The sequence below is a fragment of the Molothrus ater genome, chromosome 1, assembly GCF_012460135.2.
Source record: "Molothrus ater isolate BHLD 08-10-18 breed brown headed cowbird chromosome 1, BPBGC_Mater_1.1, whole genome shotgun sequence".
NCBI classification, from domain to species: domain Eukaryota; kingdom Metazoa; phylum Chordata; class Aves; order Passeriformes; family Icteridae; genus Molothrus; species Molothrus ater.
In genome coordinates, this window is record NC_050478.2 from 25,169,390 (window position 1) to 25,183,880 (window position 14,491).

At 38.8% G+C, this 14,491-nt stretch overlaps 1 protein-coding gene across 1 annotated transcript in view; it reads left to right on the plus strand.

Annotated features, from left to right (window-relative positions):
- Nucleotides 1-14,491, plus strand: part of PPP1R9A (protein phosphatase 1 regulatory subunit 9A) — a 132,420-nt gene that overhangs the window by 106,380 nt on the left and 11,549 nt on the right. Inside the window, 8 exon segments of the mRNA XM_036403693.2 lie at nt 322-418; nt 551-722; nt 4,887-5,044; nt 5,618-5,816; nt 5,819-5,917; nt 10,008-10,095; nt 10,196-10,273; nt 13,446-13,644. Of these exon segments, the coding sequence (XP_036259586.1) occupies nt 322-418; nt 551-722; nt 4,887-5,044; nt 5,618-5,816; nt 5,819-5,917; nt 10,008-10,095; nt 10,196-10,273; nt 13,446-13,644 (1,090 nt within the window).

The window sequence follows — 14,491 nt, forward strand, 5'->3', positions numbered from 1 at the left end:
ACATAGAAAAGCATAAACTGAGCTATGTTGGTTTAGTTGTAAAGACAGATTAGGAAAAGAAACCAGTTTAGCTATTTTGATTATTAGTAAGAACTGATTTTTTTTTCCAGATAAGTTGCTCTTGCCATTTTTATATTATTGCCTAGCATATTCCCTTAGCCTAATTGCTTAGGGTTTTGTCCTGATTGCAGTTTCATAGTTCTTACTAAGTGACTAATAAATTATTTGGCAGGGACAGATTTTTCTGATGAGTAGCAAATATTTTTTTTTCACTCTGATTGCTTTGATGACAGCAAATACATCTTCTTTTTTTCCCCTAAGAGAACTTGACTTCATCAAACGCCAGGAAGCTGAACGCAAGAAAATAGAAGATTTGGAGAAAGCACACCTTGTAGAGGTTCAAGGCTTACAAGCTCGTGTGAGTAGCATTTCCTCTTTATATTTGAAGAATGAGACAATTCTGTGTGATATTCTGGAAAAACAATATCTCTAATGGGGAGGGTGTATTGGGGTGAATATTTTTGGTAATACTGTGTTGAATTTCTTTCAGATACAAGACTTGGAAGCAGAAGTTTTCAGGCTAATGAAGCAAAATGGAAGCCAGGTTAACAATAACAACAACATTTTTGAAAGGCAGACATCTTTTGGAGAAGTTTCTAGAGGAGATCCAGTGGAAAATCTAGATACTAAGCAAGTGACCTGCCTGGATGGCTTAAGTCAAGGTTTGTTTGAGCCAAACCATAACTCCTATGAACCACAGAATTATAGAATTATTTGGGTTGGAAGTACCTTAAAGATAATTTAGTTCCAATTCCTCTGCCATGAGCAGGGATACCTTTCACTAGACCAGGTTGCTCAAAGCTGCCTCCAACCCGGCCTTGAACACTTCCATGGATGGGGCAGCCACAGCTTCTCTGGGCAACCTGTTCCAGTGTGTCACCACCCTCACAGTAAAGAATTCCTTCCACATATCCAACCTTAATGTCCCTTTCTCAGTGTGAACCATTGCTCCTTGTCCTGTCACTACAGTTCCTGACAAGGAGTCCCTCTCTGGCTTCCCTGTATGCCCCTTCAGATGCTGGAAGGTTGCTATGAGGTCTCTGCACAACCTTCTCTTTTCCAGGCTGAGCATCCCCAACTTCCTCAGCTGTCTTCATGGGGAGGTGCTCCAGTCCCCTTATCAACATCATGATCTTCCTCTGGACTTGATCCAGCAGTTCCATGTCCTTCTTAGGCTGGGAGTCCCAGAGCTGGATGCAGCACTCCAGCTGGGGTCTCATGAGAGCAGAGGGGCAGAATCACCTCCTTTGAGGTCACACCCTGCTTTTGATGGAGCCCAGGATTCCTAGAAACTGTAACATTATTTATTTCTCTGTTGAAAAAAAAAGAAATACATTATGAAATACATTAATTTCTATCCACCACAGAGGTGTTTTATTAATATTGATATTTTAGCAGTCATTTCAAGTGTGGACACCGGCAATATTGCCTTACAAACAAATCAATATGAATTATATTTTTAACAAGGTATGTGTATAAAAAGGAGCTAGTCCCGCTGAAATGGTATTCGGTGATATGCAGACTTTGTGCAGTTGGTTTCCACAAATCTTCACAGACCTGCTTTTTCTGTCAAGTGTTAATTTTAATGAAATCTCTGAAGTTCAGAAAAGTACCCAGGATGACAAGAAAGGCTGTATTTCTGCCATAGACACTCAGTAAGTGTTATAGAACATTTAATACTTAGCAGTGCTGTTAACACAAATCCTTCTAGTAGTTTGTTTTATGAGAAGAAATTATGTTTTCTTCACTTGACTCAGAAAAATGCTTACATGTACTGTTGTAAGAATGTCAACACACATCTATGGCTCAAGAGCTAAAATCTGAGAATTTCTACATGTAAAAAAAAAAGAAAAATGTTAAAATTAATTCTAAAAAGATGGAAGTTCTTAGTAGAGTATTAAAAATCTGCATGTCAGTGCTTCAAAATTATGGGTTTTAATCAATGCATTTGCATGAAATTTTTCCAAGAGCTGCCTTTTTTAATTCCAAAAATGTCCTCCTGGAGAAATGTTACCAGTGTTAATTATTTCTGAGTGTTAGACTAGATGATCTCTGAATTTAAATGCCCAAGTTTAACCACATGAATACTAGCACAAATTATTTGCTAGGAAAAATTGGTAATCGGCAATGATTTTTTGAAAGCAGAAGCTACATAGTTAGACCTTAGAGTCCAGGCTGCATTTGTGGTTCTAATAAGGGGGAGAAAACCTCATTTTTATAAATAAGTATATCTTTAAAAATGCTGCAGCACTCTGACTTCCATATACCCTTTCCAGTAAATTCTGTGTCAGTTTCTGAGGTCTGGATCAGACTCTAACATAGTGATACTTGCTCTGCAAAGAGCCTGTGTCTCTGTATCACTCTTGTTTAAACCTTTTAAGAAAAGAACTTGCCATCAACCCATGGGTGTTTGCAGAGGAGCTATGAGGGGCAGGGGAGTTGTCCATGATGGACAGCTGGAGGTGAGTAGAGTCCCTGTGGTGCTGTGGGTTGTGCACACTGCCTTTGTGACATTCACATAGGTGCTCCAGTCTCTTTTCTGGCTCATGTTTGGCAAGCATAACACATGCTTCTTGATCAAGCCTCTGCATTAGGTTCCTGGGGTAGGACTGCACGTGGACAGCCACATCCCAGAATTTTGTCCAGAGGTTTGCAGGTCTGTTTTCCATCAAAAAATTAGGGTATGTAAAGATACAATGTTTTAATTAAAATTGTATCAAGTATATTTTTGTTTCAGTGTGACCTGAGGTGTTTTATTGCATTCTTGCATGGCTGGGGACTTGGGAAGGAGCAGAGGATGCAGCCTGGTGGTTGCAAACATTTGAGTGTTACAGTTCCTGACGCTGCACAGTGCTCTGGCCGTGCTCAGCATCCTGCCAAGACTCCTCAGGCTGTAACATAACCTCACACTGAGCTTCAGGGGCTGCCAGTAACATCAGTGGAAGTTAAAAAGAGAAAATCAAAACTACCATGGCCCACATAATTCTTCCTTTGCTTTGCCAGGGAATACTAGACTATGGATTGCATTTCTTTTACAAATACATGGTTTATTCTGAGAGCCCAGCAGTGCATTGTAGCCTCCTGATTCAGTGATGATGAGCTGTGTCTGCAGTAGACAATCAGGCTGTTTACTGGCAGGAGTCAGTGGTTTGAAATCTAAACAGTTCAGTGCTGAGGCCAACTTTGGCAGTCTCAGACTTTGACATCTCTGTGCAAGTTCCTGTTCAAGCACTTTGTGTCTCTACTTTCTGGGTGTCTTTGGATACCCAGGGATGTGTCAGTTCACAGAAGGAGATTTTAAACTCTGTCGCCTGTCTAATGGAAAAACAGTGGGAGTACAGGCGAGCTCTTCCCTGCTTCACAGTGGTACTGAAATAGTTCAGATGGAAGAACATTGGAGTCAAGTGGTTGAACGTCTGATGAAAGAAAGTCTCATTACATTGACTCTGGGAGTGAAATAAGAACTGTTATGACTTTTATGTGAGAGATGTTCCAGACACCCCAGTGGGTTGGGAGATTACCGCAGCATCATGTGAGGTTGTGGGTTTGTGCTGGGAGCTGTGAGGGCCAGCCACTCTCTGCAGAAGAGGGAGCTGGGACTGGGGGTGGCAGCACGTGTGGCTGGGGCAGAGACCATCTGACAGCAGCCCAGTTCCACTGCAACAAAGCAGGGCAAGATGGGGTGCAGGAAGTAGGAAACTCCAGGCCCAGATGGTCTTCTGCTTTAAGAAGGCCCATATGAGCGCTTCTGTAAATACCATTTTCAGTCCTGTGTTTATAGTTTGCATCATTTCAGCAGTGAAACAAAGGGATGTACAGAAGTCTGTACAAAGAACAAATACAAGCGGTTCAAGCTATAATAACCATGTGTAGTTTTCCTGTGGATACTTAGAGCAGAAGCATCACTGCAAGTCAGACAATGCTAATTATTCTGGAGTATCATGTGAAATAAAATTTAACTCTTAACACATTGAAGAAAAGCAAAAATATCTGTAACCTCAGATTTTAATTAATTAGTGTATTCTGAATGCAGTATATAGAAAAGTAAATTTGTCTAATGGATTATGGTTTTTACTGTGAGGGTTGAAAAAAAATTGTTAAACCATAAGAATCTGTTATTTTTCTAGTATAAAATACAAAAGCGCCTTTTAAAATATTTTTAGTCTTAGTCACTGCAGCTTTGTAAAATGTTAAATTTACTGCAATACTCAGATTTCATTTGAGTAGATGGTTGATAGCTAAGACAAGTACAGCTATGTTAGTTTTAGGTGTAGAGGCAAGTCATATATGAAGTGTTCAGTATACTTTGCTCACGAGACATTCGCGAATCAGGTGTCTTTGAAGCCAGGCAAGTAAGATGGTTTCATTGTTCTGTTCTTTTCTATTAAATACTTTCCCAGTTTTCATTTATCACACAATGATGTTTATGCCCTGGTGGAGGAGAACTCTCTGCAGGCCAAGCACATGTAACTCCCTCTGAGGGAGTCTAAGTGGATCTACTTTCGAGGCTGGTACAGCTGGGTTTGTGTGGCCATCTGTGTAACAGTGGGAATACTTCATAGAATTCTTAAATATCTGCAGTTGGTTCTTTGTATGCCCTTGCTGAATCTGTACAGATAAACTTGTTTATGCAAATAACTTTTTCTGGGGATACTATAGGAGTTACGAAAGTACAGGTACAAGTAAAATGTGTATTTTCTAGCCTAAATTATTCTATGATTCTATGCAAAGTGCATGTGCTTGCAATTGTTTGTACAATTCCTTTTCTTAGGAAAAGTAATGAAAGATACTTCTGTTAAACAGTTTCAAATCACATTTCCATACAGATTTCAATGAAGCAGTTCCAGAAACAGAGAGACTGGACTCCAAGGCACTGAAGACTCGAGCTCAGCTCTCAGTGAAGAATAAGCGGCAGAGGCCTTCCAGAACGCGGCTGTACGACAGCATCAGCTCCACTGATGGCGAGGACAGCCTGGAGCGAAAGGTGAGAAGGGCTCTACCTTCTCTTTCCAGCTTCCTGGGGAGTGCTAGGTTGCCCCTGTAGGTCAGTTCATCCTCTGTCTTTATCTTTTCATTGTAGCACAGGCAGTATTTATTTCTCTGTGGCCGGTCTGCTGTGAATGTACTTGAGTGATGTGCAAGTCCAGTCTCCTTTTGAGTCAGCACACCTGGTTTTTTGGTTCTGTTGTGTTTTAACTGGAATCCTGGTCTTTTTGATTTACATGTGCTTTATAACGCAGAGCGGGTCTTTTCATTTATGCAGGAGGTGAAAGGAGCTTGAATTGTGCATTTCTCTATTTATTAATTTGTTACCACAATTGATACAATATTTGCTCATTGTTTTGCCCTATTCTGACTTCATCTGAAAGCAGATGCCAATAAAGAACACTGTGTTGTACCAATAAACAACATCAAAGGGTAATGCCTTGAACTGCTACAGCATTTCGTACAAATAGAAAGCTAAATAATGAATAAAAGAATTGCATGTTCAAAGTAAATCTTGCTCTGTTTGCTTACTAAGTGGTATAACCTGCTTTATAATCTCTTATACCAACAGCCATCACACAGTTACAGTAGTCCCATGCACATTTCAAAATCACCACTGCCCTTATGCATGAGAGCATCCTCACCAGCATCAGATTCTGGTGCTTCCTCCCTCTCCCCCGTGGCTAGCAGTGCAGCAATCTCACTTGACAACCTAACTGAAAACCAAGAAGAAGAACAGCACCACAAAGGAGGTGTCCTTTCCCCATATGCTCGGGAGACACTCCACTTTCCTCTCCTTCAAAATCTGGGCACAGCTCTGAAGCATCTCCTTTGCATCACCCAGCTGGCAGGAATATTTTACAGGATAAAGGTATTACTGTTTCTTTTACAATAAATTGATGCATTATTTTGCTCACTTAACAGCTATCTACTTTATTGCCTTTTGTTGTGCAGTAGTACCTTAGTAACTAGAAGGTCATCATCTTGTAATTTCTTTTGCCTTCCTGGAAGCCAAAAACTTTAAAATAATCTTGTATGATGGTATAAGAGAAGGATAAAGTTTAAAATGGAATAGAGAACTGCTTACTTTCTTTTTTTCAGGCTTTCTTGGAACTCACTGAAAAAAAACGGGGAATTTGCCCTTAAGAAAACGTTGTATTGTGGTTTAAAAAAAAAACAACAATGTTATTTGATCTTGGGTCACCTCCATATTAGAAACACGCTTAACACAGTGTACTTACTCAAATAATGTGGTTTTGGCACTGCTAGATGATTTTTTTGGAGGGTGCAGAAAGGAGTGTAAAGCAAGAACAGCAGATTGTAGCTTTTAATTGCTGAGAGGAAGCAAAGTCTAGGTTTAATGAGAGGTTAGTAGAGATTTTTCATTTACAGAAAAAAATAAAGTAATTTCTTGGAGAGATTTGCTTCATTGTTACTAATTTGATTCAGACTCTTGACTCTGTTTTTTTCCTCTTAGGTGGATGAAACAGGGTGCAATCATATGTAGTTCAGGTGTATGTCTCAGATGCCAGTTTATTATAAGAATTAACAATATGTTGCTGAACACTGAGCTGTTCTTTTCAGGTGCATTTCAAATTCAGAATTAACATTTGACACCACTTCAGCATTCTTAGCAATGCACCTTGCATTCTCAAACTGTCACATAAGTTAAAACACATAATAAAAAAAATTGTTCATAAGTGAGGTCTGCAGGACTAGGTCTAGAAAGATTTATAACAGACTTTGGCTTGCTTGAATTAACTGAAAAAAACAATTTATTGAAGAGATATGTTAGTGTGTCTGACTTGCTACTGATTTAAATCCTATTTCTTCTTCATCTTTGTACTGGGCTTTCACACAGGTTCATAAAAGACAGCATTATGAAACTTTACTGAATTTAGGAGAGGTTAATATATTGCAAGAATTTTTACATGAGTTCTGAAATTGCTAGCTGTGTAACTAGGTTAAATTGTTAAGGATTCCAAGTTAAATTCAATATTTGAGTTTTGCAGGTAAAAATAAGGGTGTGAACATAAGATTGTGACTTCAGAAACTCATCTTGAATGTGTGATTGGTTTGTCAGGGAAGGCCTAAATCCTGCACTTCCAAGTGATGTATGAAAAATTCATTGATAAAAAATTTGGTGGAAACAAACCTTGTAGTGGAAGGAATAGGGCATTGCATTCCACCCACTGTGTCACACTTTCCATTTTAGGTTTGACAAACAATCTCTGTCTAAATATTGCTGTCATGCTTTCCTCATTGTGACTGTTAAGTAAACAACCAATGCTTTTGGGTGTGTCTAGGTTCTGAGTAATAGATTAGAATTAACCAGAGCAATATAATTTCAAGTAGAAAAAAAATCATATTTAGTAAGTCCTACTAAAAAAAGAAACAAGTTATTTGGCAACAAGTGTTGCAGCAATGCTATTTTAAATGATTGTTAATTTGGCTGTTAAACTCGTACAGCTCAGAAAATAAAAAAAGACATTGCATTTGTTTTATGTGTTCAGGAGGGATTTTTTAGAAATGGAAAGAGAGCACCTCTGTGGACACACACAGCCATAAGTTAGTCTCTCAATAGCAGAAGTGAGCATTAGCAAGCTCACATTTGTGTTTTCCTCTTTTTCTTACAAGATCCTGCAGTGTTGTGGGAAGGGCTGAAGTGGCATGAGATTAGTTTCATTGCAAAATGATGAGCTTAGAACCACAGCTTTTTCATGTATATGTGATGATTTTCATTAGTTTTGCCTGGTTTGTGCAGCAGCAGCAGCATCCTTTGATACAGCTGCCAGGTGACAGCAGTGGGCAGTGCTCACTGACGTGAGGCTGCTGCATATGCTGTGTGCCCCTGGGCAGGGGACTGAGGTCCAGGGCCTTCCACATCCATCAGCCACACATTACTGCAGCTCTCAGCTGGAGGTGGTGGATTAAACAACTTCTGTGTGATTTGTTCTGAGAAACCAGCTTTCCCTTACCTTCTCTGAAGAACTTCAAGGAGCCAGGGAAGATGCACCCAAGCAGGGTGGCCAAAGTCCCATCCTGCCCAGGCAGGGCACCTGTGCCTCTGGTGCTTGGTCTCTGCCATGTGCAAGCATGCCAGACCCTGTAGGTTCAGATCCACACTGCCCCTGAAGCTGGTTTTGGGACCTATCCGTGCTCCACTATGTCCCATAGCCAGCACAAATATTTTCCTCAGCAAATCATCATTATTAAAAGGGCCCTGGCTGGCCCCAGCTGTGTGGGAGGGGGATCATAGGGATATAAGAGCTTGAACAGAAATTTGCCATTCCAAGTAGCTGCTGTGTATTCCAGCTAAGCTCTCCAGGCTTTTTTTTTCCTACTACACCAGCAAAGTGTCCATCAACTAAATGTTTTAATTATTTGCCCAATACAAAACCACTGTACTTTATAAATTCTCAATTTTCAGTAAGAAATTCTTCAAAAAAACCCACTACCCCTTTACCTGAAAGCCATTTGTCCCACTTGCCTGTTAATAGCTAGTGTGAAAATAAATGTTGCAAGTTTTAATTCTTGTGATGATTTTGGCAGTGGTTAAATGAGAAGTGTGCATTAAAGGTGAAAGAGAAACTGTTAGAGGAAACAGGAAAGAAGTGTGCACAGTGTAGGGTTGATGCAGAATGTGCATTGCCTAAAGTTCTCCTCTGCCTCCTTGGGGAATGAATTTCTTCTTCAGAGACTTCATCTTGCCTTTGTCATTCTTCGTATTCCTTTCTTTTGTTTTCTTTTTTGGAATGAGGTTGCTTGTTAGTTGTTCTTGAAATTTATTTTTTTAACATAAGGACTTGCGTTGGTGGAAATAGTATGGCTTTTAGTGTGGGTATTGCAAAAGGCTTATTTTCCTACTTTTCAGAGGATTTAACCAATTAATTGCACACTAAATTGTTTGCTCAAATGAAAACTTGGGCAGATACTATCTACAAAGCAACACACAAAGTTCTGTACACATAGTTGACTGTCCTGTGATAGTGCTGTGGTGCTTGGGGTTAATTTTGAGGGTTTCATTTAAGTCAGCAACACTAGGAGAAGTCCACAAACCCAGCAGTGCTTCCAGTTAGAAGCTGTGTATGTCTGAGGTCACACTGAAAAAGCCACCAAACCACAAGTGACATGAATGACTGACCTTCATTTGCTTCCTCTAGGGTATTTGGGAACACTCTTTATGTTTAAGTGCCACAGTGTCTGAATTTTTAAACACACAGTAGTGTGTATTCTTTTAGTTTCTGTATAGATTTCACAGGATGTTTGCCAGACTCAGGTTCATTGTTTTGGCTTTATAGATACTGCAGCCTGTTTCCTCTTTAGGATTTAATAGCATTGGCAGAAGAGATCAAAAATTGATAAATGCCTAAAGGCAGATTTATTCACTAAGCTACATTTAGGTTTTGGGGAGGGTTGTTGTTTGTTTTTTAATTGAGAATGGTTAGATTTTAGGTTACATATTTAGTTTAACAAAGATGTTCTGGCTAAGCTGATTAACTATTTCATAGCATGCCCATCATAAAAGGTACCCTGGGTTCCAAAGTTGAAAAAGAATTTTAGGAGTAATTTTGGAAGTAAAGCATACATACCAAATGAATTCTGTAAAAAACAAACATAAGCAAACTACTGCTGAGTTTAAAAAAGGCATTTACTGGAATGTTTGCCTATTAATACTTTATCTTATTCAATTTATTACGTAGTCATTAAAACTAAATCAATGTTAACTTTTGGTTTTCTTCAATTAAATTTTTTGTGTATTTTTGAATTCCGAAATTATTTATTTTTATTCCTGTTCACACCATCTTCCTAAAAATGAGAATTCCCCTAATTAAATTGTGTACTCACACACATGTACATGTATAGGTATCTAATTATGAAAAGATACACAAAGTGTTCTGGATGGAAAGTACCAATTAAAATTAATAATGTACATTCTTCCATGTAAAAATGTATCCTAGATGGTGCCACAAGTGCTCAGGCAGCAAGAACAACTGGCCCTACTATAGGGCACACAGAAAAACTAAAGAGAAAACTTGCAGATCTTGGGTAAGCATTTTTTTAATTTAAAATATATTCTCTTCTTCATTAAAAGGATTGGAAGTAAAATTTCTAAGATGTTTCCTGATGTTTTCTAATATTCTTATAGGGCTCCCTTGAGAAGGAGTTCAAGCAAGGGCAAGAAGCGGAAGGAGAAAGAAGCTATGAGGGTGGCCTGTGGCACTAGGTATGGGTGAGACTGGGGATGCAGAAATTGTGTGCCAGAAATGTTGGAAAAACATAATCATCCTAGCAGATGGAATATTAACAGTCCCACTGACTTCATGAATAAGTGTTAAGCTTTGAGATAACCTGAGCTTACAAACCTAGATTTCTTGGCTCACAAAAGACTGACATATAATCTAAAGATACTTGGAGGTTTATAATGTCATAAAATCATAAAATTTCTCAAGCTGGCAGTGACTTGCAAGAATCATCAAATCCAACTGCTGCTGTTGCATCCACTAATAGGATTTGAAGAAATTGATTTTCAGAGCAGCCCTACAAGATGCACCCAGTCAGTTAATAATGTCCATGAACCAATTCCAAACCAAACCTTGACACAATTCCACTTTTTTTTTTAAAGTGAGGTTGAGCAGCAGCTGTTCACTGCAGCTTTGCAGCACCCACACTAGGAATGCTTTCAGAAGGTTGTTTTTTTTTTTTCTGAAGATAAACATCTTAAGTTGAAAAATAGGAAAAATGCTGACTGCATGTCACATCAACAACTTTCAGGCAAGGAATTGAGAGATCTGATGACACAACATCACCAGCATCGGAATTCTGAATAAATAAATGAATATTCACAATGACAGGATGCAATCTCTGCAAAAGCTAGTGTAGATTTTTACTGAAGGCCTCTCCTTACATACCTATGAGTCTGACAAGATCACAGCATGATACCTGGTTCCAAGTATGAAAGGCAAAATAAAGTCAGGAGGGCTAAGCAAACTTAGTATGTTCCAAAAGTTTAGAAAGAACATAGCAACTCAAAAACTCTGCACATAAAACAATGCAAAAAACGACATGATAAAAGAGCTGTTGGGAGAAAGCAGAGTTTGAATGCAGGTAAAAAAAACATTGTGATGGAAAATCAGTATGTAGCCATTTGTGCATTTCTACTGACAGTCTGGTATGTGGAGAGCCAGTGACAAGTACATTGTGCAGCTCCATCAGAAAAGCAAAAGAAACCTTCCTTACTCCCTCAGGCACACTGTGCTGAAGTGCAGTGTTCTGTCTCAGCATACATTTGTACATTTGTATTCTGCAAATATCTGGCAGGATCTTCAGTGATCTCAGGCAGCAGCCATCACCTCTCTGCTGGTGTCAGAAAACCTGTCCCAGTGCGTCTGCTCACAGCTGACATGGAATCAGTGATACTGCTGGCTTTCCCTAGTGACAGGGAGAGCTTTCTTAAAGCCAAACCTCTGAACTTTATGTGGCTGTGAGGCAGCTATTGCCCTTTGCAGGGTGTTAGACATTATGCAGCATTTAGATACCAAGCCATAGGGTGGGGGAAATGAATGTGTACTTGTTTCTAAGACCTTGAATGACCCTTACACCAACACAGGATGTTGCCGATGTTTGTGAGATCTCACAGGTGTCTTCCTTAGAGAGAGCAGATCTCAGTGTAGAGATCAGTTGCTTGTTAGTCCATGTGATAAATCAGTTATTTGTGTTGTTTTTTAATATTTCTTTAATACAGTTCGTATCCCAATTACATTTGCTAAAAGCAGAGTTTAATACTGATTTCAAAGTTGAAATTTGTGAGCATTTGTCATTCTTACTCAACCTCTGTTAACTGGAGTGTAACTGTTTCAGCATAACTTTTTAAACAGGCATTGCCCTTACTTTTGTTACTGACTCCAAAGGATTTCCCTCACAAGAAATGTGAGGATGTTCTCTCTACAAGTCCAAAGCTGTATAAGCTCTTTGAAAGAAGGATAATGAAAAGACAGCATCCTGTTATAATTATGTCCATTACAGCAACTCATTGATGTAGAATTAATCATGTTGTCAGATGAGGGTTGCATGCATTATTTTGCCATTCCCAGGAAGTAGCACTCAGGATGTGTAAAAAAAATCCCAAATTATTTCCTGAAACTAACACTAATGCTACAGATAAGAAAAAATGCCCCATTTGAGTAAGGAGCATATATTTTCTTGCATGAAGTTAAGTGATTTGAGCAACATTTTTGTTTACTTTATATGTTCAAGCAAGATAAGGCGATGAGAGGGAAGTAAAGGACTGGGTCAGATGCATCCACCTTTCTTTTAGTTGCTAAATGGAGTATTTGGTTGCTAAATGCTAAACAGATTGTCCTTCTGCTTCCATAGGTGGGGGTCCTTTGACAGCCTCACTTTCATCCATACAGAAAAGAGATTTCACAAAATATGTGGTCTATTATGTTAATAATGATTTAGAAGCTGTCCAGAAGGTAGATGTTGAGGTAGATGTACCTACACCTCATTTACACATGGCTGCTAAGAACAGTGGGATTTTAATGCTCTGAATAATATATATGTTGATGTAAATAATATGGTTCTCTGATACATGCATAAATTCTTGGAGGCAGACACTTTGCATAATTCTTTTTAATTAATGTACTATACTAATGCTATATTATATAAGGAAATAAAATTTAGGCATAACATTATAGGCATAATTATAATATTATGGCATAATAATATAGGCATAATTATATAATAATAATAGACATTACCTTTGAGTTGATTACTGCAATCTTTGCTATTACAAAGAGAGAATTTGATCAAGTCCCATAGATGTTTCTTTCATTTTTCTCCATTAATATTCTAATTATTTAATTAATTTAAAAGCAAGATAATAAGTACTTCATGTGTATTTAGCTGTTGTAACAAAGGAACTTCTCCATAGATGGCTACAGGTGCATCTGACTCATTCTGCCTGTGCTCAAAATCCAAGCCAGATCTTCTCTGAGAACCAGGGCCCACTTGGGTCAGTGCTGAGTCTAATGACTTAATCATGCTGGGGTACTACTGGGGCTCAGAAATGCACAAACACAACGTGTGGCTTCTTGACAGGAGCTGGTTCTCATCCAATCAGTGGGAGTATAGGCATTTTCAGCTGGCATCTGTCTCCATTTGCTGGGTGTATGTTGTCTTAAGAAAGCTTGAGTTAGAAAAAGAATCAAAAGAACATGCTTTTTTTCTTTTGCTGAAGGAGATATTTCAGGCATGCCCCTACCAGCTGCATGCCACTCAGTTCTTTAGTCACAGCTACAGGGAATGTCACTCTTTACAATTAACTGCCTCTGTGGCATTTTGTTTCCCCTTCTTTTATAATCTAATGCATATTCCTGCTCCTTTCTCTTAAACAGGACTGTCAGAGAGATGCTGCAGAAACCAGCAAACACTAAATCTTTAGCAGAGCGATCCTCCTCTCTCCCACACTGTGTACCATTCACATGGTATGGAGAGAGCGGCAAGGGATCCAATTCTTCCAGCAACCTGCCGTCGCCTACCAGCTCAACTGAACCTTCCTCTGAAAATTTAAGCCCAGCTAAAAAAGGGTCAAAGGTAGAAAATAAAAACTACCTTATTCCCACTGTGTTGAGTGGCATAATTGGCTTTGTGATTCTGGAAAAAAGAACAGGCCAATATGTGACTACTACAATAAACAGTGCATGGTGTTCATTGTACGGTAACAGCCCATCCGAGCAGAACATCTCTGTCATTGTACATTCCCTGTTCTACCTTTTTTACTCTGTCTCAATGTACATTACTCCAGTAAACTAACTGTGGTGTGCTGTACCGTAACAAAAGCAAGCGGTGCCAGTGGAAATTAGCATTTGGATCCACTGAACAAATGCTAGTTTGTGTATTCAGTTATAGATCTTTTCTTCATTCTTCAGGACTGGTAGTGGGAATACCCATGTGCAAATGAGGTGTTTGCAAGCGAAGAAATGCTGTATGCTGTCATCTGCCTTTTTTCCCTCAGTAATGAAATCTGTTTGTCATGCATGCTGGATGTTGGATTTAATTCTCTGTATGAAGATGCTTGAACTGTAAATATGAAATATTGCAATTTAATACATCTGTGTGATTCCTTTCTATGTGCATGAATGTTTCAGCATGACAATTCCTTAAATAACCCTTATTTATAGTATTATACTTAGCTTTCTCATGTTTGTTTTCACTTCTGGAAAATATTTCTTTGCCTGTAACTTCTTGTGACTTACAGCAGTTGATTTTTTTTATATTTGTCTGGTAAAAAGAAGCAGATACGGTTCTCAACTTCATATAGGAATATGAATCAGAAATCTCATTTCTCTGTCTTCTATCACCAAATGCATGTTCATAATAGCAGTTTCCACAGGCATTTCATACTTTTTTGATGCCAAAAGCTGGTGATGCATTACTTCTG